We start from the raw sequence: 25,659 nt of genomic DNA on the forward strand, positions 1-25,659 counted from the left end.
TTTTGATCTGTGTGATGCAAATCCAGATGGGAGAATTTGATCCCTAGTCTCTGCTTTTGGTGAACCAAGTCAAGTGTTTCAAATGCGAAAACTGAGGGTTGTCTGTAAAGAACATCTCCTTCTAAACAACATTACCCCCAAGTCTAGGAGCACCAATGCAGTACATCAGTCCTGCTTCATGTCTGGAAAAGCAAATAAAGAATCCGAGAGGAGAATTGTGGCATGACTGGCCAATGAATTGTAATTGGAAAGATAACTCTGTAACTTTGCAGGAACTGGTACATATATATATATTATAAAGTACTTTCTGATTAGAAACAAACACATGAGTCTTGCTCATTGCTCACTGCAGGTGAAAACTAGAATTTTCTGGTGATGCTTTCATTCTGTTTCTGATATTCTGCATGCAGATCATCGTCAACAAAGCAGGGTGAAAACTTGCTCTCGCTGGAAAGTGAACTGCACATGAAATGGTGAAAATTCCATCTACTTCAGCAGTACATGTTATGCCCCCCTCTCCCGCCTTTTGCTAAAGAGGCATTCAGCAAGGTTTGTTGCCAACTAACTAGCTTTTTTTTATTTTCCCTTTCAGATCCCATGATAGCCAACCCTGCTCAGATCACTGGCTCGCTTCAGTGTGACTTCCCAGCATGCACTATGTTAGTGGTGTCACATCTGCTGCAGGACCTTGTCAGAGAAAGGAGCTGGCCTGTTGGGGCACGGGGGTGTCAGGTAAGTTGCGTTTAAAAGAGGTACTGTGCAACTTTCATGTTAGATATAATGTTGTAACTTCCCCTCTTCCTCCACAATTTAATAACTAATAAACTAACAACAAAGCTGACCTTCCCCGATATCCATGCTCCAGCAGAGTCCTAAAGCAGCTGTGACATCCACATGGTGCATGCTGGGACATCCTATCAGAGCTTGAGCTGGTAATCCAAACGGGGCTGGGTGCTGTGGGACCTTGAAAGCAAACAGAAAAGGTGAGTTGTTGTTATGGAGCCAAGTGATGATCTTAGACCAGCTACTGAGAACATTCAAGTATTACTAAAGTGGATGGAATTTTCATGTGCTAGTTGCAATCCTTTTTCATAAGTGAAAGTAATTTTAATGTTTAAGTTCCCACACCTTCAATGGCCACATGTGATCTCTTAGATCATGTCTCCTGTAGAGATATTTGTCATGAAATATTTGGTAGAGCTGGTGGAAAAATGGAAAAGCTATTACACAAAAAGCTTACCATTTCAAAGGTGTTGCCGTTCTGTAAGGTTCGAATCAAAATTATTGGCAAAATATATTTTAAAATGTTGATATTTTGAATTTTAGCTCCCCCCTTTTTGTCACTAAATGAACAATACCCAGTTTTTTGTTTTTTTTTTTCATTTCTCTTTTTTGTGTTTCCTTCTTCCACTCTAAGTTTTCAAAAGTTAAAGAATTTTTCAAAAATTGCAGTGGCAAAAGGAATTTTTTTTTAAATGGAAAAGTCAATATATATTAAGCAACTCAGGATATTGTTCATTCTGTGCTTTCAGTGGGGGTGGGGAGGAAGCAGGTGTGTGCATGCGGGAAATCCGACGTTTCAAAATTTTAACGTTTTTGGGTTTGGTGAAAAATAAGGAAAATGTTTAAAGCAGTTTTTGAAAAGTTTTCAGTTTAGAAAAAAGGCCATTTGAACTAAATGTCGGATTTCCCACATGCACCACCTGCTTCCTCCCCACCATCACTGAAAGCACAGAATGAACAATATCCTGAGTTGCTTAATACATATTGACTTTTCCATATAAAAAAAAATTCCTTTTGCCACTGCAAACTTTTGAACAAAATGTTTTGACCAGCTGTACTATTATTACAATTGGACTAGATCTGGGGAAGTTTAATCCTGCTTCTCCTCTTCCTTTTCAAGAAAGTCTCCACCCTCAGACACCTGGGATAGGTTTAATAAAGTAGAAAACAGTTTGTTACTGCTTACTACAATTCCTTGTTAATCAAAATAACAATGAATCCAGCCAGCATAGTCCTTCAAGTGAAAGCAAGATAATTTGTGGAGAACATTTGAAAAAATACTTAGAGGATGGGGGTGGTGGAAATAAAATCCTACTGGACTGGTAAATATAAGGGTGTATGAAGTGAAGTAAAGCCTCTTACTGCTGTGCTGAAAGGTCAGTGCTGGGTTTTGGCATTGGGATTTGAATACATGACTTTCTAACCTAGAAATCAGCATGCTACTAGGTAAGCCATACTTTTCTCCACACCTATAAAAGCTAAGTTTTATCCTACTTGTTCAGAGCTAGCGAGCAAATTAATATTCTTTCTCCGTTAGTCATGCTGGAATGTTAGAAGTAGTATATCTTCTATTAGAATTATATCAAATCCTAATCAAATGAACTTTTTATCTGGAGATAATAGATCATTGAAGTTAATTTCTCCATGATTTACTTTGTATCCTTTAATCATTATCGCAAATGAATCTTAAATAAGGCATTTCTGGGAAGATGTACCAAATAAGGGGTATTAAGTGTTCAAAAAAATTTGAGTTGAATTAATTTCATCATAGAAAAAAGATCATCCCATAAACACTGAATAGGTTGGCAATGCACTACTCCTTGCAAAGAGTATTAACAACGAAAAGCCAGTAATGAATTCCTCTTTTTATTTTATATTCCCCTATAGGAATATGCTCCTTGTGTGGAAACAGTGTTCTTTTGTATGTTTCCTACAAGAAAAAGAATTTGCTAAAACCAGCAGAATACTTCATGATCAACCTTGCCATCAGTGACCTTGGTATGACTCTGACCTTGTACCCTCTAGCTGTTACATCCAGCCTTTCTCACAGGTTTGTTCAATATGCAAATAGTATTTAACATCCACTGCACAGACTGGAGGCCTCTGCCAGCAGAGAGGACTGAATTATTCTGCCACTTCTGTAGAAAGTACAGGGAAGATTAATTACGGAGATTGGGAGAAGTTTGTTACATAAGAGCAGCTTTCTGAGCTGCTGGCTGCATTTAGTTTTCTAGGCTGAGGCCATTGCAATTTGTATTCCTCTTGGGAAGGGAGCATGGGGGTATTTCTTCCCTACAGTCACGCTACCTGCTGGCTGAAATCTTCCATGGCAGGAATTGTAAGAACTATTGGAACATAGCTGTTTTAAAAAAAAAAAAAATACAAATCTAATATGCAAAGAAATCTGACGCTGTATATGACTCCTGGTGATTAAAGTTATGGTTAACGTCCAATTCACAATTTGGTCTTCTTTCCAAATTAGCTCTTCTTTCTCTTGCCTCTACCTCCCTCATCCTTGCCAGTTTAACTGAATAGTATTCCATAATATCTGGCTTTTGTGATCTTTACATGGGGCTCAGAACCTCTAATAAATTCCCTTGCTGGACCCTAGGCAGTCTCTGGTATGCTGTGGAGTTTTCCCGTGGAAGCTCTTTGGGATTGTGGAGAGGAAAAAGAGGGTGCTTGTGGGACAGAGGAGAATGTGAATCTAGCCCAGAGTCTAATGTATTCAGATCAAAGGGATTTAGACACCTACCTGCCACTTTGGATGCTGAAGTCCAACATTTAAGAGCAAATGGCATTTGCAAAATATCAGCTCAGCTGCTGCTGCCGAGCCCTGTAGGTACCTTAGAGACTTTAGATGCCTACATTTTAGTGGCTGAACATGCTCATAGCCAAGTCTTGACCTGCCCATCAGCTCTGTGCCTAACTCCCATCTACGCCCCAGCGGAATTCACAAGTTAGGCATTCCCCTATTGGGCCCCATCCAGGAGGTGTGCTCGGAGCATGTTGAAATTCACACAAAATGGCTGGAGGGTGAGGGGGCACTTCCTGGGGAAAGTGTTGATTTTTTTTGGATGAAATTTTTGTTTTAAAAAAAAAATGGCGGGGGGGGAGGTTTGATAAAGATCAAACTGAACCTGACCTCAGGGGGATGGAACACTGCAAATGTTTTGTTTTGAAATGACTTTGTTCTGAAAGGTATTGTACTTTAAAATATAAAATTAGAATATAATTTTTAAAAACCCCAAATTGGGATGAATTTTATCAGAACAAACTATTTTGAAAACTTCGTCTCGCAGGAAATTTCCAATATTTTTCGCTCAGATTCAGAACGGAACCCCCCCACCCCCTCTCACCCCCGCCGAATGTTGGCATTTCCTGCAGAGCAGCTCTAGGAAGCAACAAGGTAAGACGCAATCTAGCGTGGCTAAATGGCAAGGTTCAAGCGGAAGTCTTTCATGCCAAACTGATCCTTGTGGGAGAGCATGCGCAAAAGCTGCCCACACACTGCCTAGCTCAAATCAGTGCTATTGACTGTTTACTTTCATGACTGTATCACCCCCTGAGCAATTTACTTCCAAGTGCTACAATATAAAATCACCTCTATTAACTCTTCCCTATGACTTGGGGGAGGGGGAGAAGGGAGAGAGGGATTTATGAGATTCCATCTCCTTACTGCAGGACTGTTCTAATTAGTGCTGCTTTCGGAATGCTTCTCTTATCCTCCACTAGGGCCTTGTCCACACACAAACTTGTGGACACTCTCTGATTTTGATTTGGGTAGCTTAATTTGGTTTATCTTAAACCAGTTTCTAATCTAACTTAAATTTAAACTGGAATTAGCTACTCTTATTCAGAAATACGTGCCCACACAGGGGACTGCATTCGTTTAACTAAATCAGTTTTAAATTCATATCTTTTTAGTTAAACTGCTGCAACGCTCCATGTAGACAGTGCCTAAAAGTGTTGCAGAGGAAGAGGAATGAGGAGAACTGAATTCTTAGCAGCTAGTGTCAGAGAAAAAAGAGTGAACAGTTTGGCAGAAAGTGGCTGAATTGAACAGACTCTGTTTTTTTTTTTTTTTTTTTTTTTCTTCTTTCTTCTCACCTCCCCTCAAAAATGAAGGCAGGCAACAATTTTTTAATGGCACTAGGATATTCCAGTAAGAATGTTCTCCTTCAGTTACCTGCCGACCAAGCATTAACACCACAATGATGCTCACTACTTTCGAATAGTAAATGTCAGCATTGTAGTGGTCATTATTACAAGGGACTTTCTACCATCTGCCTTTGAATTACAGGAAGAATGCGGCATTTAAATGTTGACTCTCTGTTTTTGTTTTATTTTCAGATGGTTGTATGGTAAACAAGTTTGCTTGTTCTATGCATTCTGCGGTATACTTTTTGGGATCTGCAGTCTGTCAACACTAACATTACTGAGTACTGTGTGCTGCCTCAAAATTTGTTTCCCAGCTTATGGTAAATTAACTTCCTTCTCTCTCAGATTGTTCAGTATTTGTTTCTTGGACAAAGACAGCCATTGGCTAGTCGAGGTGTGTTACATGGGGGCCAAATGATTTATATATCTGTTCTCCCCAATAATTGAGTGTGGTGCTATATAAACCTAGTTTATTATATCCAAACCCACTTACGCTGAGGTAAATGACTCAGAAGAGGGCCATGAAATAACTGTTAAAATGAAAGCAAGGTTGGGTTAAGTTGATACCCTTTAAGATTCATTTTGTACAATTATCTTTGACTTGGTACAGGTATGAGCAGCATTTCAGTACCTTAATTTTTTGTAAATGGTAGAGATGCATATTATATTCTTTTGACCTTTTCAGATGTTTTCTTTTGTTCATCCACTCAAGTTCTTTCTTTATTACCTCACTCACGTCTTAGGATAAGAGGAATGCCAGTCAACGTAACATAGGAAAGACAAATGTAGCATCACATTTTACTACTATTCAAAGAACAGCTTTAAAATCCCTGAAGATGTAGTGTTGCAAGAAAAATGTGCATGACTGTAGTAAGTGTAGCCATGCAAATGGTGCCCCTCTCTTTCATATTCAGTGCCAACAGAACTACCTATTTTTAGTGAGATAAATTTTCCAGAACAAAGATGACCTTCTCTTGAATCAAGACACATGTCAACTAACAGTATCTTGTTTCTTTTCTTGTCTATGCCTGGTGTTGGATTGTTTAAAGACATTATAATTGTGAGGGTTAAATATTTAATTAATGTGAAAGTGTGTTGAAGATGCAACATCCCTGTTAAGTACATTTAATGTCTTCTTTATCATATAATATCTTCTTATCATATAAACTGAAAAATGGCAGATATAAACATTTTAGGCATGGATCATGAGCTCTGACCTACAAGTACTTGGCCCTACTTGTGTGGGGCAAAACATTTAGTAGAATCTCTCTAGGTGACAGCCCTTTAGTTTGAAATCAGGGTGATCATTCTTTAGATTCATTAGTGTTAACATTGTGTTTGAAAGTCATACTATGAACCATTCTAAAATGGAGCACATTTTGAAGCTGCAGGGAGCCGGGTCCTTGGCTATGACCAAGGAACACATAACACAAATTGCAGTGACAGGGGATGTAAGATGACCATGAAACTTCCCTTTGCAAACACCCCTCGCTCCTCCAGTTCTGTGTTAATTTGTGCTGGACTGGTTTCCCAGCATAACTCCGAGCAGCCTGAGGGTGCCAGCTTTCATTTTAAGGTAATCTGATTTCTTTTAAGTTCCCTTGAATACTTCCTTACATCTTTTATGTTTCCACACAAAACATCAATTGAATTTCAGTGAAGATCGCTTATTTATTTCATGATATGAGGGAGGATTTGCAAATAGCATGATCAAAGATCCCTGCACTTACTAGACATATGAACTGAAAGCTTGATTTAGTACAAAATCAGCTTGAGTCTCTCTCAGATGTACAGTATATTCACTGTATGCAAAAATACCATTCGTGGCACCTCATAACAGCATAAGAGAAATCATCTCAAACGGAAATCAGGAAATAAGAGTTACAGTTTAAGTATCTGAGATGAGTGGTTTCTGAAGTACCGTGTGTGTGTGTGTGTGTGTGTGTTGTATTTGCTCTATTCTGTTTCCCTGGATTTCCTGATGCAGCGTTTCTTGAGAATAAGCTGTCTCTTCAACCTCCCTTTGGCCAGAAGCTTAGACAAAGGTGAACAAGGTGGGACCTGAAACATCTTGTGTCTGCAGCTCACCCAACTTGCAGTTATTTAGGGTTCAGAATATTGCAAACTCATTTTATGGTGCCTTTAGTTTGAATAACAAGGAGATTTTTTACTGTTTATTTATATTGTGAATATTCTTTATTTGTGCAGGGAAGACCCAGTCTTGTTGGACCAGAACCCCATTTCACTAGGTGCTATACAGAAAACTAAGACAATCCCTGCTCCCAAAGAATGTATAGTCTTAAACTTAAGACAAATGAAAACAGGGGGCGACAGACTAGGAGCACAAGGAAACAATGAGCTAATATTGGCCAGCATGATAGGCAGTGATCTCGGCACATCTGCTGCTTACCTGTTAAGGCATCACAACAAAGGGAGAGTTTAATAGGGGATTTGAAGGAGGACAATGAGATAGCTTTGTGGATGTTTATGGGGGGCTCCTCCCAAGCTTGGGTGTGTGTGGGTAAACAATTGTAATACCCAGTATCCAATAAAAAGGGCCTATGCATTGTTTTCTGGCTTGCATAATTCAAATCCATCATGCTGCTGCAAGCAGTTCTTCACTGATTGTTTCATGTCTTCTAGGGAACAGATTTAGGCGAGAACATGGACGAATCTTGATAGCCTGCGGATGGGCCTATGCAGCAATTTTTGCCTGTTCGCCCCTAGCTCACTGGGGAGAGTATGGACCAGAGCCCTATGGTACAGCTTGCTGCATTGACTGGCATTCATCAAGTGTAAACACGGTGGCAATGTCTTACACTGTAGCTCTCTTTGTCTTCTGCTTTATCATCCCCTGTGGGGTAATTGTTACTTCCTATACCCTCATTCTGATAACTGTCAAGGAATCCAGAAAAGCAGTGGAACAGCATGTCTCAGGTCCCACCAGAATGAGCAACGTGCAGGCTATTACAGTCAAGGTATTTGAAAATTTGTGTTCTTAAGCCGCATTCTGCATGCACAGGCAGCACCATTTAGAGTGCTAGAGGGATCCCGAGAGAGGAATGAGAAAGGAAAGAAGACCAGTCCCACTTGTTTCTGAAACAAGCATGCAATGTTACCTTGTGCAGATTCACCACGTGCAAGTGAATTGTTCCTGCAAAACCCGTCAAGTGATAGCTATGAGGTTTCTGTAGTCTTTTCTTTAGGCTCTGGTAACAAAGGTATGGCAGAAGTTTTATTAGAATTTTGTGAAAATTTCAGACCTTTTTTTCTTTAAAGTTCTAGATATTTTACAAACTATTTTGGAAGACACTAGGATTTCTTTGGAAAACCTGGCTTTAAAAGGGAAAAATGTATGCTGAATGCAATAAAACTTTGAAACTTGCGATAGAAAAATGTACTAGTTGTAGCATGCAAGCAAATTCTGTACCTAAACATACAGTTACCAGTTATTTGGAAGGAACTCTTAGAGTTACATTTTGGCCTTCTGTGTTCAGGTCATCTTTCTTTCGGCTCCCAGGTCCATCTGTCTTTCCCCTTGTTTTCAGGGTTGCATACCTCACTTTCACCCCCACGTCTGTTTGCCTTTAGAGTTCTGGGGAACACGTATCTTTCTATTTTCAGAAAGTTTGAAACCCTGTCATTCCTACTATGATATTTTATGGATATTGTCCCAGATAGGCAAAGAAATGAGCTGTTTTGTAGTGACGGATGTGTAGTAACATTGCATTGCAGTGTTTTTTGTAGCATATAGTTTCATTTTAAGCTTGCAGTATTACTCGTAACAGCCTGGTAGCATTATCTAGATCAAAAAGAAAATCCGATCACATTAAAGAATTGAGAAATAGCTAAATATTGAGACTTATGCTATGTGCTCAGAAATCGGTACTAAAGGAAGAGGATTGTGTTTTAACAATAGAGAATTACTGAGCATGAACAGGGCTAAACAAATGAGCTGATAAATGTTTATGCTCCTGCAATATCCTGAGAGAATACAAGGTTAAGGAATTCATTTATACTAGTAAAACATATTTTGAAAGATTCTTGCATATTGGATGCAATTGTGTCTATTAAAAAGAAACGTAGACCAAATCTGATAAACTTTTATATATTTGGAAAAAGGTTTTGAAGTGAGATATTTTAAGCCACACATCTATCTCACTGTCCCATATGTTAAAAATAGGGCTCCATTTAATGCATGACCATGGAATTTGCTCCTTGCCACCAAATTGTGTATCTGAATTTAAACAGAAAAGAAGCTTTCATTTACAAATATATCTGAAAACATAGCCTGAGTGTAAACAAACACAATCATGTCTTCCTGAAATAATAAGAGATGTGAACTGATCCGTTCCTCTCCATGGTCTGTTAAGTTTGAAACCTGAAGATAAATCACTGGAATTCTCCAGAGTAACTTTGACTTTGGGATAAATCTGAAAAAAACAATACATAAAACAAAGATCCGTCTCTCTCAATTGATGTGGTGGAACCTCAGTGTGAGTCATTTAAACTAAACAGGAGAATACAGTGCTGGGAACAAGCTTGCATTGGGAAGGTGATGGACTCTGTTAGCTTTGTGCATTGTTTGGAATAGAGCTGGTTGGAGCAACTTCAGTGGAATCATATTCTTATGGAATATGCAGTTCTGCCAAAATTGAAACACTTTGTGAAATCTGGTCAGTTTCACTTGTGTTTCTTTCAGAAAGCAAACTAGCCAAATCCAACAGTCAGAACATCCCATTTTGACAATTTCAGAATGAAACATTTCAGTGTTTTTGTTCAATGTTTTTGGTTTAAAATGACTTTTTGTTCTGCAATTTTTAATTTTAGGTTAGAATATTTAATATAACACAAATTTTAAGTGGAAACTGAAACAAAACAGTTTTGTTGAAATGAAACATTATGAAGGACGTGAGGAAAAAGTAAACCTCAGAATTTTCTTCTTCAGAACAAAGCCAAATTTCGAAATCTCAATATCCTTTGCAAAATGGAACTTCCATCCTCTGTTCAGATCTAGTTTGGAGCTTTGCTTGGGCATATATTTTACCTCTTGTTTCTGCCCACTCCCATCTTCAGTGTCCTCTGCTTTACTCCCTGTTTCTTTAATGGGTCCTTTTCTCCTTCTCCCACAATAAGGAGGAGTTTTTAAGAACAAAAAGAATCTTAGCAATGCTATTAATCCATTACTAGATGGAAATGCTATAATAATGCAGAAAAGGCAGAATTGTTCAATAAATACTTGTTCTGTATTTGGAGGAAAAACAGATTATATAGTCACCTCAGATGATAACTCTTTCTATTCCTCTAGAATCTCAGAGGATGTTAAACATCAGGTACTAAAGTTAGACATTTTTAAATCCGTGGGTCCAGATAACTTGCAACCAAGAGTTTTAAAAGAGCTGAACAGTTAGTGTTGATTTTCACTAACTCTTGGGACTCTGGGGATGTTTCAAAAGACTGGAAGAAATCTAATGTACCAAAATTAAAAAAGGATAGATGGGATGACCCCAGTAATCACAGACCTGTCAGTCTGACATTGATCCCAGGCAAGATAATGGAGCAGCTGATACAGGACTCCATAAAGAACTAAAGGGGGGTAATATAACTAACGCAAATCAACATGGGTTTCTGGCCAGTAGATCCTGTCAAACTAACTTTTTTTTTTTTTTTTTTTTTTTTTAAGTGAGATCACAGGTTTGGTTGATAATATATTACATCAACACTATTACCTTTTAGAGTTCTGTAAGGTGTTCTTAGTACCACATAACATTTTGATTAAAACAACTAGAATGATATAAAATTAACATGGCACACGTTAAATGGATTCAAAACTGGCTAACTGATAGGTCTCAAAATGTAATTTAAGTGGGGAATCATCATCAATCAAGTATGTTTCTAGTAGGGCCCTTCAGGGATTGGTCTTAGCCCTACACTATTTAACATTTTTATCAATGATCTAGAAGGAAATATGAAAAAATTGTTGACAAATATTGCAGTGGACACAAAAATTGGGGGAGTGGTAAATAATTAACAGGACAGGTCACTGATTCAAAGTAATCTGAATTACTTTGTAAGCTGTCTGCAAGCAAAAAATATAGGCTTACATGATGGGGGGACTCTATCCTGGGAAGCAGTGGTTCTGAAAAAGATTGTGGGTGGTTGTGAGTAACCAGCTGAATGCATCCAATGAAGTGAGCCGTAGCTCACGAAAGCTTATGCTCAAATACATTTGTTAGTCTCTAAGGTGCCACAAGTATGCCTTTTCTTTCAGCTGAACATGAGCTCCTAGAACAAAACTGTGTCCAAAAGGGCTAATGCAAGCCTTGGATGCATGAACAGGTGAATGCTGAGTAGGAGAAGAGAGCTTATTTGACCCCTATCTTTGACACTGCTGCAACCACTGCTAAGAATACTGTGTCTAGTTCTGAAGGATGTTGATAAATTGGAGAGGGTTCAGACAAGAGCCACAAGAATAATTAAAGGATTAGACAACAGGCCTTAAGAGAGTGATAACCTTCTTTTTTCTTAAATTAAATAGATTGAGTTCCTTGAGTTTAAGGGGTGACTTGATCATAGTCCATATGTACCTATCTGGGGGAAAATATATAATAATGGCTCTTCAGTCTCACAGAGAAAGATATGACATGATCCAATGGATGGAAGTTGAAGCTAGACAAGTTAAGATGGGAAATAAAGTGTATATTTTTAACAATGAGAGTAATTAACCACTGGAACAGTTTACCAAGGGTAGTGGTGGAGTCTTCATTACTGACAATTTTTACATCAAGATTGGATGCTTTTCTAAAAGATCGATCTAGGAATTATTTTGGGGAAGTTGTATGGCCTGTGTCATACAGGAAGTCAGACTAGATTATCACAGTGGTCTCTACTGGACTTGGAATCTATGGGTATGTCTACACTACGAAATTAGATCGAATTTATAGAAGTCTTTTTTTAGAAATCGTTTTTATATAGTTGATTGTGTGTGTCCCCACAAAAAATGCTCTAAGTGCATTAACTCAGCGGAGTGCTTCCACAGTACCGAGGCTAGCATCGACTTCCGGAGTGTTGCACTGCAGGTAGCTATCCCACAGTTCCTGCAGTCTCCGCTGCCCATTGGAATTCTGGGTTGAGATCCCAATGCCTGATGGGGCAAAAAACATTGTCGCAGGTGGTTCTGGGTACATGTTGTCAGGCCCGCCCTCCCTCCCTCTGTGAAAGCAACAGTAGACAATCGTTGCGCGCCTTTTTTCCTGAGTTACCTGTGCAGACGCCATACCACAGCAAGCATGGAGCCCGCTCAGCTCACTGTCACCGTATGTCTCCTGGGTGCTGGCAGATGCATTGCTACACAGCAGCAGCAACCTATTGCCTTGTGGCAGCAGATGGTGCAATAGGCCTGGAAACCATCTTCATGGTGTCCGAGGTGCTCCTGGCCGCCTCAGTAAGGTCGGGTCAGGAGCGCCTGGGCAGACATGAGCGCAGGGACTAAATTAGGAGTGACTCGACCAGGTCCTTCTCTTTAGTCCTGCAGGCAGTCCTATTGTACCATCTTATGGTGAGCAGGCAGGAGATATGGATGGCTTGCAGTCCTACTGCATCGTCTGCTGCCAGCCAAAGATCTAAAAGATAGATGGAGTGGATCAAAACAAGAAACAGACCAGATTTGTTTGGTATTCATTTGCTCCCCCTCCCTCCCTCCCTCCCTCCGTGAAATCAATGGCTGACAATTGTTTTGGTGAGGTCTGTCAGGGTCACCTTGAAAACTTTAATGGAGATTCAGTCCTGCCTGAAATACCAGAGGGAGGGATAGCTTAGTGGGTTGAGCATTGGCCTGCTAAACCCAGGGTTTTGAGTTCAATCCTTGAGCGGGCCATTCTGTGTGACAGTTGTGTTTGTTTCTCCTTGACAATAAAGCCACTCCCTTTGTTGATTTTAATTCCCTGTAAGCCAACCCTGTAAGCCATGTCGTCAGTTGCCCCTCTCCCCCGTCAGAGCAATGGCAGACAATTGTTCCGCGCCTTTTTTCTGTGCAGACTCCATACCATGGCAAGCATGGAGCCTGCTCAGATCACTTTGGCAATTAGGAGCACATTAAACATCACACGCATTATCCAGCGGTATATACAGCACCAGAACCTGGCAAAGCGAAACCTGGCGAGTAGGTGACGTCAGCGTGGTGATGAGAGTGATGAGGACATGGACACAGACTTCTCTCAAATCACGGGCCCTGGCAATGTGGACATCATGGTGCTAATAGGGCAAGTTCATGTGGTGGAATGCCAATTCTTGGCTCGGGAAACAAGCACAGACTGATGAGACTGCATAGTGTTGCAGATCTGGGACAATTCCCAGTGGCTGCGAAACTTTCGCATGCGTAAGGGCACTTTGTGACTTGCTTTCCCCTGCCCTGAAGCACATGAATACCAAGATGAGAGCAGCCCTCACAGTTGAGGAGTGAGTGGCAATAGCTTGCAATGCCAGACAGCTACTGGTTAGTTGGGAATCAATTCGGAGTGGACAAATCTACCGTGGGAGCTGTTGTGATGCAAGTAGCCCATGCAATCAAAGATCTGCTGATATCAAGGGTAGTGACTTTGGGAAATGTGCAGGTCATAGTGGATGGCTTTGCTGCAATGGGATTCCCTAACTGTGGTGGGGCCATAGACGGAACCCATATCCCTATTTTGGCACCGGAGCATCAAGCCGGCAAGTACATAAACCGCAAGGGGTACTTTTCAGTAGTGCTGCAAGCACTGGTGGATCACAAGGGACGTTTCCCGACCATCCCACGTTGATGTTGGTGAAAGGTACATGACGCTCGCATCTTCAGGAACTCTGGTCTGTTTCAAAAGCTGCAGGAAGGGACTTTATTCCCAGACCAGAAAATAACCATTTGGGGATGTTGACATGCCTTTAGTTTATCCTTGGGGACCCATCCTACCCCTTAATGCCATGGCTCATGAAGCCATACACAGGCAGCCTGGACAGCAGTCAGGAGGTGTTCAACTACAGGCTGAGCAAGTGCAGAATGGTGGTAGAATGTGCATTTGGATGTTTAAAAGCGCGCTGGCGCAGTTTACTGACTCAGTTAGACCTCAGCAAAACCAGTATTCCCATTGTTATTACTGCTTGCTGTGCGCTCCACAATATCTGTGAGAGGAAGGGGGAGACGTTTATGGCGGGGTGGGAGGTTGAGGCTAATCGCCTGGCCGCTGGTTACGCGCAGCCAGACACCAGGGCGGCTAGAAGAGCATAGGAGGGCGCAGTGCGCATCAGAGAAGCTTTGAAAACCAGTTTCATAACTGGCCAGGCTATGGTGTGACAGTTCTGTTTGTTTCTCCTTGATGAAAACCCCCACCCCTTGGTTCACTCTACTTCCCTGTAAGCTAACCACCCTCCCCTCCTCCCTTCTATCACCGCTTGCAGAGGCAATCAAGTCATTGTTGCTTCACATTCATGCATTCTTTATTAATTCATCACAAAAATAGGGGGATAACTGCCAAGGTCGCCCGGGAGGGGTGGTGGAAGAGAGAAGCATGGGGAGGGGTGGTGGAGGGGGGAAAGACAAGGCCATACAGCACTTTAAAAGTTTAAAACTTATTGAATGCCAGCCTTCTGTTGCTTGGGCAATCCTCTGGGGTGGAGTGGCTGGGTGGCTGGGGCCCCCCCACCGCGTTCTTGGGCATCTGGGTGAGGAGGCTATGGAACTTGGGGAGGAGGGTGGTTGGTTACACGGGCTGCAGCGGCGATCTGTGCTCCAGTTGCCTTTCCTGCAGCTCAACCATATGCTGCAAAATATTAGTTTGATCCTCCAGCAGCCTCAGCATTGAATCCTGCCTCCTCTCATCATGCTGCTGCCACCTTTCAGCTTCAGCCCTCTCTTCAGCCTGCCACCTCTCCTCCCGGTCATTTCGTGCTTTCCTGCACTTTGACATTGTCTGCCTCCACGCATTCATCTGTGCTCTGTCAGTGTGGGAGGACAGCATGAGCTCAGAGAACATTTCATCACAAGTGCAGTTTTTTTTGCCTTCTAATCTTCACTAGTCTTTGGGAAGGAGAAGCTCCTGTTATCCTTGAAACACGTGCAGCTGGTGGAGGAAAAAAAAAGGGACAGTGGTATTTAAAAAGACACATTTTATAGAACAATGGGTACGCTCTGTCACGGTAAACCTTGCTGCTAACATTACATACATAGCACATCTGCTTTCCTTCCAAGGTTGCATTTTGCCTCCCCCCCACCACGTGGCTAGCCCTTCCCCCCCTCCCTGTGGCTAACAGCAGGGAACATTTCTGTTCAGCCACAGGTAAACAGCCCAGCAGGAACGGGCACCTCTGAATGTCCCCTTAAGAAAAGCACCCTATTTCAACCAGGTGACCATGGATGATATCATTCTCCTGAGGATAACACAGAGAGAGAAAGAACGGATGTTGTTTGAATGCCAGCAAACATACACTGCAATGCTTTGTTCTACAATGATTCCCAAGTATGTGCTACTGGCCTGGAGTGGTAAAGTGTCCTACCATGGTGGACAGAATAAGGCTACCGTCCCCAGAAACCTTTTGCAAAGGCTTTAGGAGTACATCCAGGAGAGCCACGAATGCCAGGGCAAATTAATCATTAAACATGCTTGCTTTTAAACCATGTATACTATTTTAAAAGTACACTCACCAGAGGTCCCTTCTCCACCTGGCGGGTCCGGGAGGCAGCCTTGGGTCGGTTCGGGGGGTAATGGCTCCAGGTCCAGGGTGAGAAACAGTTCCTGGCTGTCGGGAAAACTGGTTTCTCCGCTTGCTTGCTGTGAGCTATCTACAACCTCATCATAATCATCTTCCTCGTCCCCAAAACCTGCTTTCGTGTTGCCTCCATCTCTACTGAAGGAGTCAAACAACACGGCTGGGGTAGTGGTGGCTGAACCCCCTAAAATGGCATGCAACTCATCATAGAAGTGGCATGTTTGGGGCTCTGACCCGGAGCAGCCGTTTGCCTCTCTGGTTTTCTGGTAGGCTTGCCTCAGCTTCTTAAGTTTAACGCGGCACTGCTTCGGGTCCCTATTATGGCCTCTGTCCTTCATGCCCTGGGAGATTTTGACAAATGTTTTTTGCATTTCAAAAACTGGAATGGAGTGCTGATAGCACAGATTCCTCTCCCCATACAGCGATCAGATCCCGTACCTCCCCTTCAGTCCATGCTGGAGCTCTTTTGCTATTCTGGGACTCCATCCTGGTCACCTCTGCTGATGAGCTCTGCACTCACCTGCAGCTTGCCATGCTGGCCAAACAGGAAATTGAAATGCCACAAGTCCTCCTTTTCTTTTTAGTGGAACCTAGCAACCCACTCAAACACTTAGGTTCATGAGAGTGGATACTCTCTAGTCTGAGAATAGGATGGCTTGCACAGATCAGTTTCAGATTGTTGGAGCTTTGCCTAATGTGTGAGTGCTAGATTATCAAATTGCCTTTTAGATGTAGAATAGGAGCTACATCTGGCTGCACTTATGATCACAAAACAGAATTGACACAGAAGTAGTGGTTGCATGGGTACAAAAGAGGTAAGAATTTGGCCCTAAACGTGTTTCCTTGATAATTGTATTTGAAACGTACGGGTCCTTACGATTAGAAGTCAGGATGGCATAATCACTGGGGAAGAAGTGGTCTTTCAATGCGGCAGCTCTTTCAAAGAGTTTTATTCTTTGGTTGGTGCTGAGCATCTGACCTTGGCTGTGGCTCTGCAAAGGTCTGAAAGCCTTTAATTCATTCTCGGTCTTCAAAATCTGGATGCTAAACTGGAAGTGATAGCCTCACACAAGCTTAGGGGTAGCAGAGAGAAGAAGACCTAGTATTGGTCAGATCATTTTGATTTGCAGGGAGTGCGCAAGGTAGGTGTAAACCTCTTTTTGGTTTTAAAATCCAAGTTGAGTTTTTAGTCAGCCCTTGAGTGGGTGCACAAGGTGAGGAAAGGCACAAAGGGCTCCCCATCATCTTGTATTATTGTGCACCTGACCGTAATGTCCCAGTGGGTGCTAGGTGCCTAAAAGAGGGTGAGAGGAATATGTGACCATGGCTGTGCCCCCACCCCACTGAGTGCGCTAGAATTCCTCTTCCTAAGAACTACAGGTACTGTACAGACCAGGAGCAACGGAAGGGCTGAGGAGGAAGGTACAGAAGACAGGCTATAGTCCTAAGTGGAGACCTGTATCCTCAAGTGGATGTTGAAATGTACTTTAGCTCTTAGGCTGCATATTAGCATGATTAACCACGGAGAATATCACATCAAGAGTCTGGGCAGAGAGGCTGCTGGCACAAAGAAAGATTTATCACTAATTTATGCAGATCAAAGATAACGTTTATACTACACATCACCCTTTCTATTTAGAGTTACAGGCAATATTCTTAAGTGCCCCTATAAATGAGAGGCTAGGATGGAAGACAGATTGTTATTTTGGTAAAGTGTGTGCTCTGTTATGGGTCCACTTCAAAAAACAAAAAAATTGTCCCTCAGCCAGCAATCAGTGATTAACAAAGCAGACATGACTGCTAGCTGTTGGCTTTGATTAATAAAAAGACTTTTGAGATATTTTTAGTACATGGCAATTGCAGAAAAAATACCTTGTTTTCTGCATAATTCAGCCGCAGTAAGCTTTTTGCCAGTCTTTGAATCCTGTTCAGTATGTCTCTCCAAGCACTCTCAAAGGAGCTGGTGAACAAAATACTACCAAGCCACCTGAAAGTATTGCGTTGCTCCAAAGGCCCAATCCAAGGGCTGGTGAAATCCATTGGAAATATTCCCATTGACTTCAGTTGGCTTTGACTGACTCAGACCCCAAATGAGACTCAGTAGTGTTGTTGAAATCACAAGGCAATTTTACAAACTATATAACTCTCATTGGAGCTTTGTGCTCTGGGAGTGGGAGAAGTGGAGGGAATATGTGGGTTTTATTTTCCAAACAGGTTGCTAATTTCTTTTGCTCACTATCTTTTTTTCCTCCTCCCTATAGTTGAACAATATATTGGTTCTTTGTCCTGTGCTATGCAAGGGATCAGACTAGATGATCTTTCTGGTCTCTTCTGGTCTTAAAATCAAACAAAACTGTTTTGGCCTCTGTTCTCATGCATTTTGGACCAAGTATCCTCGATGCTGAAGGTAGTTGCCCTTAACCAGTTGGGAGCAGAACTTCACAAGTTGTAGGAAGGAACTGTTTTTATACTTTCTGTTCCCAGCAAAATGCCAGAAGGGTTTTGGGGTAACAGCAATTATGTGACAGAGAAGAGGAACATAAAATTTATTACCTCCAATATAGCCTTTTCCACTTACGTTTTCAAAGTCTGCTACCTGTGTTAGCATCAGAAAATGTAAAAGATTTTTTCCCCTACCAATCAGGAATCTGGAGGCCTTTTAAACTCTGCAGGAACAAATGTGTTATAGAAATATAGTGAGAAAACTAAAATACCTATTGTAAATATTCGTTTTTTTCTGCAAACAGGAATTAATTCAGTTGCCAACCAGAGTGAAATGCACTGTACCACAGAGAAATGATAATGAGCCATATGATTTATGTAAACCACAGCAAGAAGTGCATGTTAATGAGACTTAAAACTTCAGACGGCCTGATTCTTCCAACTGCTTATGGCTGGTGCTAAGGTCTTTGCTCAGAAGCTCTTGCAAAATATTGAGTAGAAATCAGAAAGTACCTTTTAGCCTTGCAATGTACTATTATTAAGAGGCAGCTGCACTTCAGTGGTAGATGAAGTGATTCCTGGTTTACATAGGGGTGCATACAGTATGAACATGGAGGAGGCTGGATGCAGGAGAAGACTTGTGCCTTGCCTATGGCTAGCATGGAATTCTGCCATGCTCAATGAGCGGACAATGAGAGCAGCAATGAAAGTGCTAGCTCCCCCAGTCTGTGGTTCCAGTCCCCTACCACTCCCTCTGGGTAGACACGCACTCCTAATCCAATATTCAGACCCTTCCTGTAAGGTCTGTAGAGGGACAGGATTTCCATCCAGCTTTCTAGCATGATTTAGTCGTGTCCTTCCTGAACCTAAGGAGAGAGAGAAGGGGAAGGGAGCTGGGAGACTCCACTCCCAAACCCAAAGATAGTGGTAAGAACTACCACCTCCCCACCAAGTCCCCAAGAACAACTTGAGGAACAGGAAGTGTGGGAGGGAGTTCAGGCATGAGGTCTAGGGAGCAAAGAATGGCCATGGTAGCTCCTGCAGCTAGCAAAAACAACTGGGGGTTTGCTAACTTCCAACTTTCATAATCAAAAATTGTTGAGACTGTGAGAGCAGCCCTTTAAAATGGAAAACGAGAAGGTAGCACGTTTGATCTACTAACTCAAAATAGCCATTTCATCATTGGATACGTCTGCGTAGTTCCTGATGTAATTCTAAATGGACTTCCTCTTCCTTAAATTACTATGTGCGGGGAACATGGAATGTACAAATAGCCCTCTACCTTATCTGTGTAGTCGTTTGATTGCCATGGTGTGCAGCATAGTGACAACCATGATGTTCCTAAGTGATCTGTTGTTAGAGTTATTAAGTTTAGTAGAATTCAATTTATATTTTTTATAATTTCAACTGATATCAGTTTGTTCTTTTTTATTTTTATCAATTTAAATTTTCACAGCTGTGGAAAAATTATGAGTTTAAGCATTTCTTTTTTGATTTTTATTGATTTAAATTTTCACAGTTGCAGGAAATCTGGGGATCAGACAATGGGAGGAGTCAGACAACAATTTAATGACAGTCGATATTGAGATTCAAAAAGTTAAAGCTTTATAACTGGTAAAATACAAATTGTCAGCAAAAGTGAATATCCTTAAATCCAACTCTAATAAGTTCTCAAGCAGCATTTTTCTTACTTTGCCGATCGGTAAATTCTAATCATTATAATTGGAAATATTTTTTGTCCATTTGTGTGTGTACGGTGAAATTGATGTTTATCAACATTTACCGGTAAAAATCGTGTCCTTCTAAGCCTAAGTATTATACTTTCTTAAACTCCTGCATGTTTGGCTTATCTCTGTTAAAAGCATTTCCTCCAATGAGAAAAACAGACCATTTCTCAGTACTGCTGCATATAAATCTATGTGTGTGTGTGTTGCTAGAATGATAACCTGCCCACCAAAACCAATCAAAGCAAATATAATATGTAACCCCCACAATGCTTGTTACCCTTGCTTACAGAGAATATACCTGTTTTATTGTGAAGCAAGAACCTGAGTGGGTGAGAGAGAGAGAGAGAGAGAAGAAAAGTGAGAGATTGGATTGAGTTCTAAAAAGGAAATACCTTCCCTCCACCCAGAGGTGGAGTGTAATCCTAATTGTTTCTCTTATCTTCCTGAAGTAATAGTAGTGAAAAGAAAGTCACTTTAAAATGTATATAAAATTCCAAAACATAATACAATAATTACCTGGATGATTTTATTTTCTATGGCCATAATATTTTCACACTTGGATGGCTAAAGTTACTCCTATCTTTATATTTAGACTCCTAAATACAAGCTTTCAGTTGGGCTGAACACTTTCAGCTCCTATTCCCGCCCCCTCCTGGGACTACCCTCCCCTGACTGCCCCCTCCTGGAACCCCACCCCCTATCCAACCCCCCTGCTCCCTGTCCCCTGACTGCCCTGACCCCTATCCACACCCCGCCCCCTGACAGGCCCCCCAGGACCCTGACCCATCCAACCCCCACACTTGTAGTCCCCTGACTACCCCCTCCCGGGATCCCCCGACCCCCAACCCGCCCCTGCTCCCTGTCTCCTGACCACCCGCTGCCCCCTTACCATGCAGGTCAGAGCGGCAGGACAGGCTTATTGGAAAGCCTGGGAGGTGGGTGGGTGCAAGACGCACTGCCTGCGCGGTGAGCTGAGGCTGCGGGGGAGGGGTTGGAGGCTAGCTTTTTTGGCCAGGATCTCTGAGGCCCATCAGGACAGTCCCGCAGGCGGACTTCAACAGAATTTGCAAGTGGTTAGTGCTTCCAAAAATGGGTCCAGTTGTATTTCGGTGCCTAAATAGAGATGTAGGAGAAATCCAGGTTTGAAGATTTTAGCCTTAATGTATCTAGTGGCTTTAAAGAAAGGCACCCTTTTTGCTGTATGCATTTCTTGCCAAACACTTTCTACTTTTCTGATCTTGCCTTAACGTCTTAGGTTAAATTCTGCCTTCTGATATGTGTATGCAACTCCCATTGAAGCCAGTGGGGATTGCATCCATGTACCCGAGGACATAATAGGGCCTCTTAGGTTTAATTGTTTGGTCTAACAAAAATATATCTTGCAATTCTAAATTCTCCTCCCTGTGCCCGCTTCTCCCCCATTTTGCTGTCCTTGTTCCTTGAAAAATAGCTCATCATAAAGCACTTAGGAATGTACAACCAATCAATCGCTTAACTGGCTGGAAATTCTGAAAGCAGCTCATTTAGATTAGAGGATGCCTCACTCAATGCCGAACATTTTGAAATTCTTCACCTAAGTCAGGGCTTCTGTCATGCTGTTGTATTGGAATTAGACAGGTTAGTAAGATCTGAAAGCTTATATGTAGGGCCCTACCAAATTCACGGCCATGAAAAATGTGTCACAGACCATGAAATCTGGTCTCCCCCTGTGAAATCTGGTCTTTTGTGTGATTTTACCCTATATTGTACAGATGTCATGGGGGAGACCAGTGTTTCTCAAACTGGGGTTCTGACCCAAAAGGGAGTTGCAGGGGGGCCGCAAGGTTATTTTAGGGGGGGGTCATGGTATTGCCACCCTTACTTCTGCACTGCCTTCAGAGCTGGGTGGCTGGAGAATGGTGACTGCTGACTGAGGGCCCAACTCTCCAGGCAGCAGTGTAGAAATAAGAGTGGCAATACCAGACCATGCTATCCTTACTTCTCTGCTGCTGCTGGTGGCAGCTCTGCCTTCAGAACTGGGCTCCCAGCCAGCAGCCGCTGCTCTCCAGCTGCCTAGCTCTGAAGGCAGCACTGCCGCAGCAGAAGTAAGGGTAGCAGTACCACAACCCTCCCTACAATATCCTTTTATCATTTTTCCTCTGCTTTGCATCTGTCCTTATTGGACAAAACAAAATGGAGGACTTTTCAGCCATCTATGGGAGCTTTTTGCTCAAAGACAAACAATGATTCAGACCTTCAGTAGTTAGAATGAAATGCTTGCATTTGGTTCACGATCACAAAATATTGCTGGAGTGTATAATAAGTCAGACTTTCCTGAACATGTATAGCTAGTTCAAGCTAGATCTGCTTACAGTGCTTTTAAAATCATTTTAGTCAGGATGAATGGCTAGAACACTTCTTGGAATAAAACTCTGAAATGATGCACCATACCATTAGAATGTATAATTATATATATGGGTTGGCTTTTCCTAATGCTCATGCTTGCTTGCTCTTCTTTTGTATTTCATCTAGTTCCTCATTAATTATCATTAATAGCAGTAGTGAATTTCAACATGTAGAGTTTATTACAAATTATCCTGTTGTATATGTGTGCACAGGTGGTAGTGATGGGGTTGAGGGTGGAGGAAGGACTGTTACTCAGGAGGGGAGAATGGGTGGGAAGGCTATATTTGTACAGCACCGTTGCTTCTCACCTGCAACAAAGGGTCTAGGGCTTTGTTTCCAGGTCTTGCTAGTTGTCCATGAAGGAAGAATGGGTTGTTTGAAAGACCTATGCTATTTTTAAAGAAGAAAGACAAACATTTTATTTTATATTTTGATCCATAAAACATACCAATGAGCTTATATTTGATGATCCTTTTTACAAATACGATGGCTAGATTGACAGAGATGGAATCCTAAGGGCCACATACAAAAATACATGCTCACTTGCATGCATGATTACAACTGCACATACACATGGGTTTTTATGTGTTTAAATACCAATTTGCATTTTGGATACACAATCTCAGTATGTGCATGCACAAAGGCATACACACTTTTGCATGGGAAAGTGAGGCATTTTCCATTGAAAATTTGGCTCAAAATGTCCTTCCAAAAATTAGCAACAAATATTCAAATTATTTGTATTGAATATTAGATTTTGAAAAGTTGAAGGACTTACCTTTTAAAACTCAATGTAAAACATTAATATAATAGTCTGATGCTTTGAAATAATTTAGTATCTATCTATCATAGATGTGTGGAACCAGTTATATATTTTATGAACAAAATATGCTTTGCAAGGACTGTGTTTTCATACTACAGATGTCCACAATAATCCTAAAAGTTGAAGTTGTGAATCAATTGTATGTTTTGTGTAGTTTGCATTTATTACTCAAAGGCAGCTAATAATGCTTATTTTCTAACAGGACTGAGGTCAGTTTATTTCTCCCTCTTGGTAATAGATTAATTTGCTGAATGTAATGCCACAGAGAGGTTATCAATGGTACAGACCTCTTACTGGCTTTCTCTCTTATTTAACGTTTCATTATGATCTGTGTGAGAAACTGTCTCCTATTTCAGAGAATACGCATCTCTTTTATCTTGAGTACATCCTGGAGCATGAGATTTTGATTACCTTTATCTTAACATATGTAACTACAGTTCTGGAACCTTAAAATTCCTTCTGTCATGCAGAGGCTTTCCTGGTCCAAACTATGAAATCTATCGAATCATTTTGATATCTTGTAAAAACAGATGCTCCATCCTGCAGGACAGGTGAAATTTTACTGTTCTAAGACTGTGTAAATGTTTTTAGTTCTAAAATTATCCAGTCGCCCCTGCTGATGTGACAGTCTCATGTGGCAATGATTACTACAGGTTGACTTTGCTCTGTGTGCAATAACATTTCCTTTCCTTTGTTGTAAAAGCACTAGCCAGGAATATTGTGACTGAGTGGGCAAATTAAAATGCGGAAGTGTTCGCATTTAAAAAGATTTAATAATGTACCATTTATTTAAATGTCTAATCCAAACACATTAAATGCATTATATACTTGGAATACACTCATCATTTGAACCATTTAGAGAATAGACCCTCAGATGATGTAAATAAGTATAGATCTCTTGAGGTCCTACACCTCTTGAGGAACTACACCGATTTATAACCTCTGAGGATCTGGGCTTCCATGTGCAGGTAACTTTAATTGTGCAGCTGGAAAAACAATCTCTCCTTTTTTTTTCTCTACACCTCTGAGACATAACATCTAAATCCTGCAGTCCATATTTCTTTCTTCAAAGCTTTCATTGCAGTCTGTTAAAGTTTTCCTTCAATTACCTCTTCAAAACTTAAGTCTTATTCACAGACACAAAAGGCCAGAAGGGACCACTACGATCATGAAGTCTGATCTCCTGTCTCTGCAAACTGTAGAATTTTCCCCAGAAACCAGATTAAAGCATATTCTTTAGAAAGGTATCTAAAGACTCCAAGTGACGGTGAATCAATCACCTCTCCTGGCAAGCTGCTCTTGTGTTTAATTACACTCATGGCTAGGAAATTCTTATTTCAAGGTTGAATTTATCTAACCTCAACTTTCAGACGTTGGATCTTGTTTATGCCTGTGCCTGCAAGATGGAAAAGCCTCAGACATCTTTTCCATGTGTAAGTATCAGGGCCGTTCCTAGCCATTTGGGTGCCCTACGCAGCCCCAGGCCTCCCCTTCTCCTCCCACCAGGGTCTGGGAGGCAGGAGCTGTGTGTGGGGGAGCACTTTTGGGGGCCCCACAGGCCCAGAGTGGCCCGGGGGATTAGCAGGGGGCTAGGAGCAGCCTGCTCCTCTTCCCTTGCCCCGGCCCCAGCCGTGTCTCTCGCGGGACGGGGCTTGGCGGGGGAGGGATTCCCCCAGACTCACTGGCAGTCCTTTCCCCAATCCAAGTGACATGGCTGGGGCTGGGACAAGGGAAGCAGAGCGGGCTGGGGCCATGTTGCTCCGCTTCTCGCTGCCGGTGAGTGTTGGGAGCATCCTTTCCCCAACCTCCTCGCACTCACCAGCGGCTGGAAGCAGAGTGCCGTGGCTGGGAGCTGGTGGACTGGAGTGGGCTGGGGCTGGGTTGCTCCGCTTCCCGCTGCTGCCGGTGAGTGCGGGGTTGTGGGGGGAAGAGGTGGAATGGGGGCGGGCTGGGGGCGGATGAGGGAAGAAGGCTAAGAGGTGGGCCCCCTCCCCGGGGCCGCACAACCCCTAGGGACGGCCCTGCCCCTTGCAGTGAGCGCAGCCCACGCGGGGGCCAGCTGAGGGATAGGGCTGGTCACCGGGGCTGGTGCTGGTGCTGACATGTATGCAGCATGCAGCTGCCTAGGGCACCATGAAATTTGGGGCAATTTGGTGCATATGCTGCGTATGTATAGGGACGACCCTGGTAAGTATCTCCACATACCTCTCAACTTGCTCTTAGATAAGCTGAATAGACTGAACTCTTTAAGCCTCATATAGTTAGGCTTTATTTTCAGCCCCTCCTTTGAATTCTCTCCAGTATTTCCACATACTTCTTGAAGTGGAGACATCACTGGCCATGAGTATTCTGGGAGTGGCCTTACCAGTGCTGCGTACAGAGGCAAGACCGCTTCCCAACTTGATATTCCCTTTTTATTACAACCAAGGATCACACAGGCCTCTCTTTGTTGCAGCATTTCACGGAGAGCTCATGTTCAGGCAGTTATCTATGACTCTGATGTGTGTACAGGCCCCACACTGGTGGGGAGGAGGTTAATGAGGGCCTGTGGACCCAACTGGCCCTGTCCTGCTACCCTGGTAACAGATGTTGGATGTGGAG

General features: G+C 42.2%; 1 protein-coding gene across 3 annotated transcripts in view; it reads left to right on the forward strand.

The window, feature by feature from the left end:
• Positions 1-25,659, forward strand: part of LOC144260409 (opsin-5-like) — a 64,257-nt gene that overhangs the window by 26,432 nt on the left and 12,166 nt on the right. For 2 of the 3 annotated variants that reach the window (XR_013345015.1, XM_077809031.1), the window contains exons 1-4: positions 878-983; positions 2,671-2,833; positions 5,137-5,264; positions 7,588-7,922. Coding sequence is in view for 2 of the 3 variants with exons in the window: in XM_077809031.1 (XP_077665157.1) it covers positions 2,754-2,833; positions 5,137-5,264; positions 7,588-7,922 (543 nt within the window). In the remaining variant the exon portion in view is untranslated. Of the gene's footprint in view, positions 1-877; positions 984-2,670; positions 2,834-5,136; positions 5,265-7,587; positions 7,923-25,659 lie in introns of those variants that run through there. The other variant, XM_077809032.1, reaches the window with a different exon arrangement.

Source organism: Eretmochelys imbricata, chromosome 2 (genome assembly GCF_965152235.1).
Source record: "Eretmochelys imbricata isolate rEreImb1 chromosome 2, rEreImb1.hap1, whole genome shotgun sequence".
Taxonomy (NCBI): domain Eukaryota; kingdom Metazoa; phylum Chordata; order Testudines; family Cheloniidae; genus Eretmochelys; species Eretmochelys imbricata.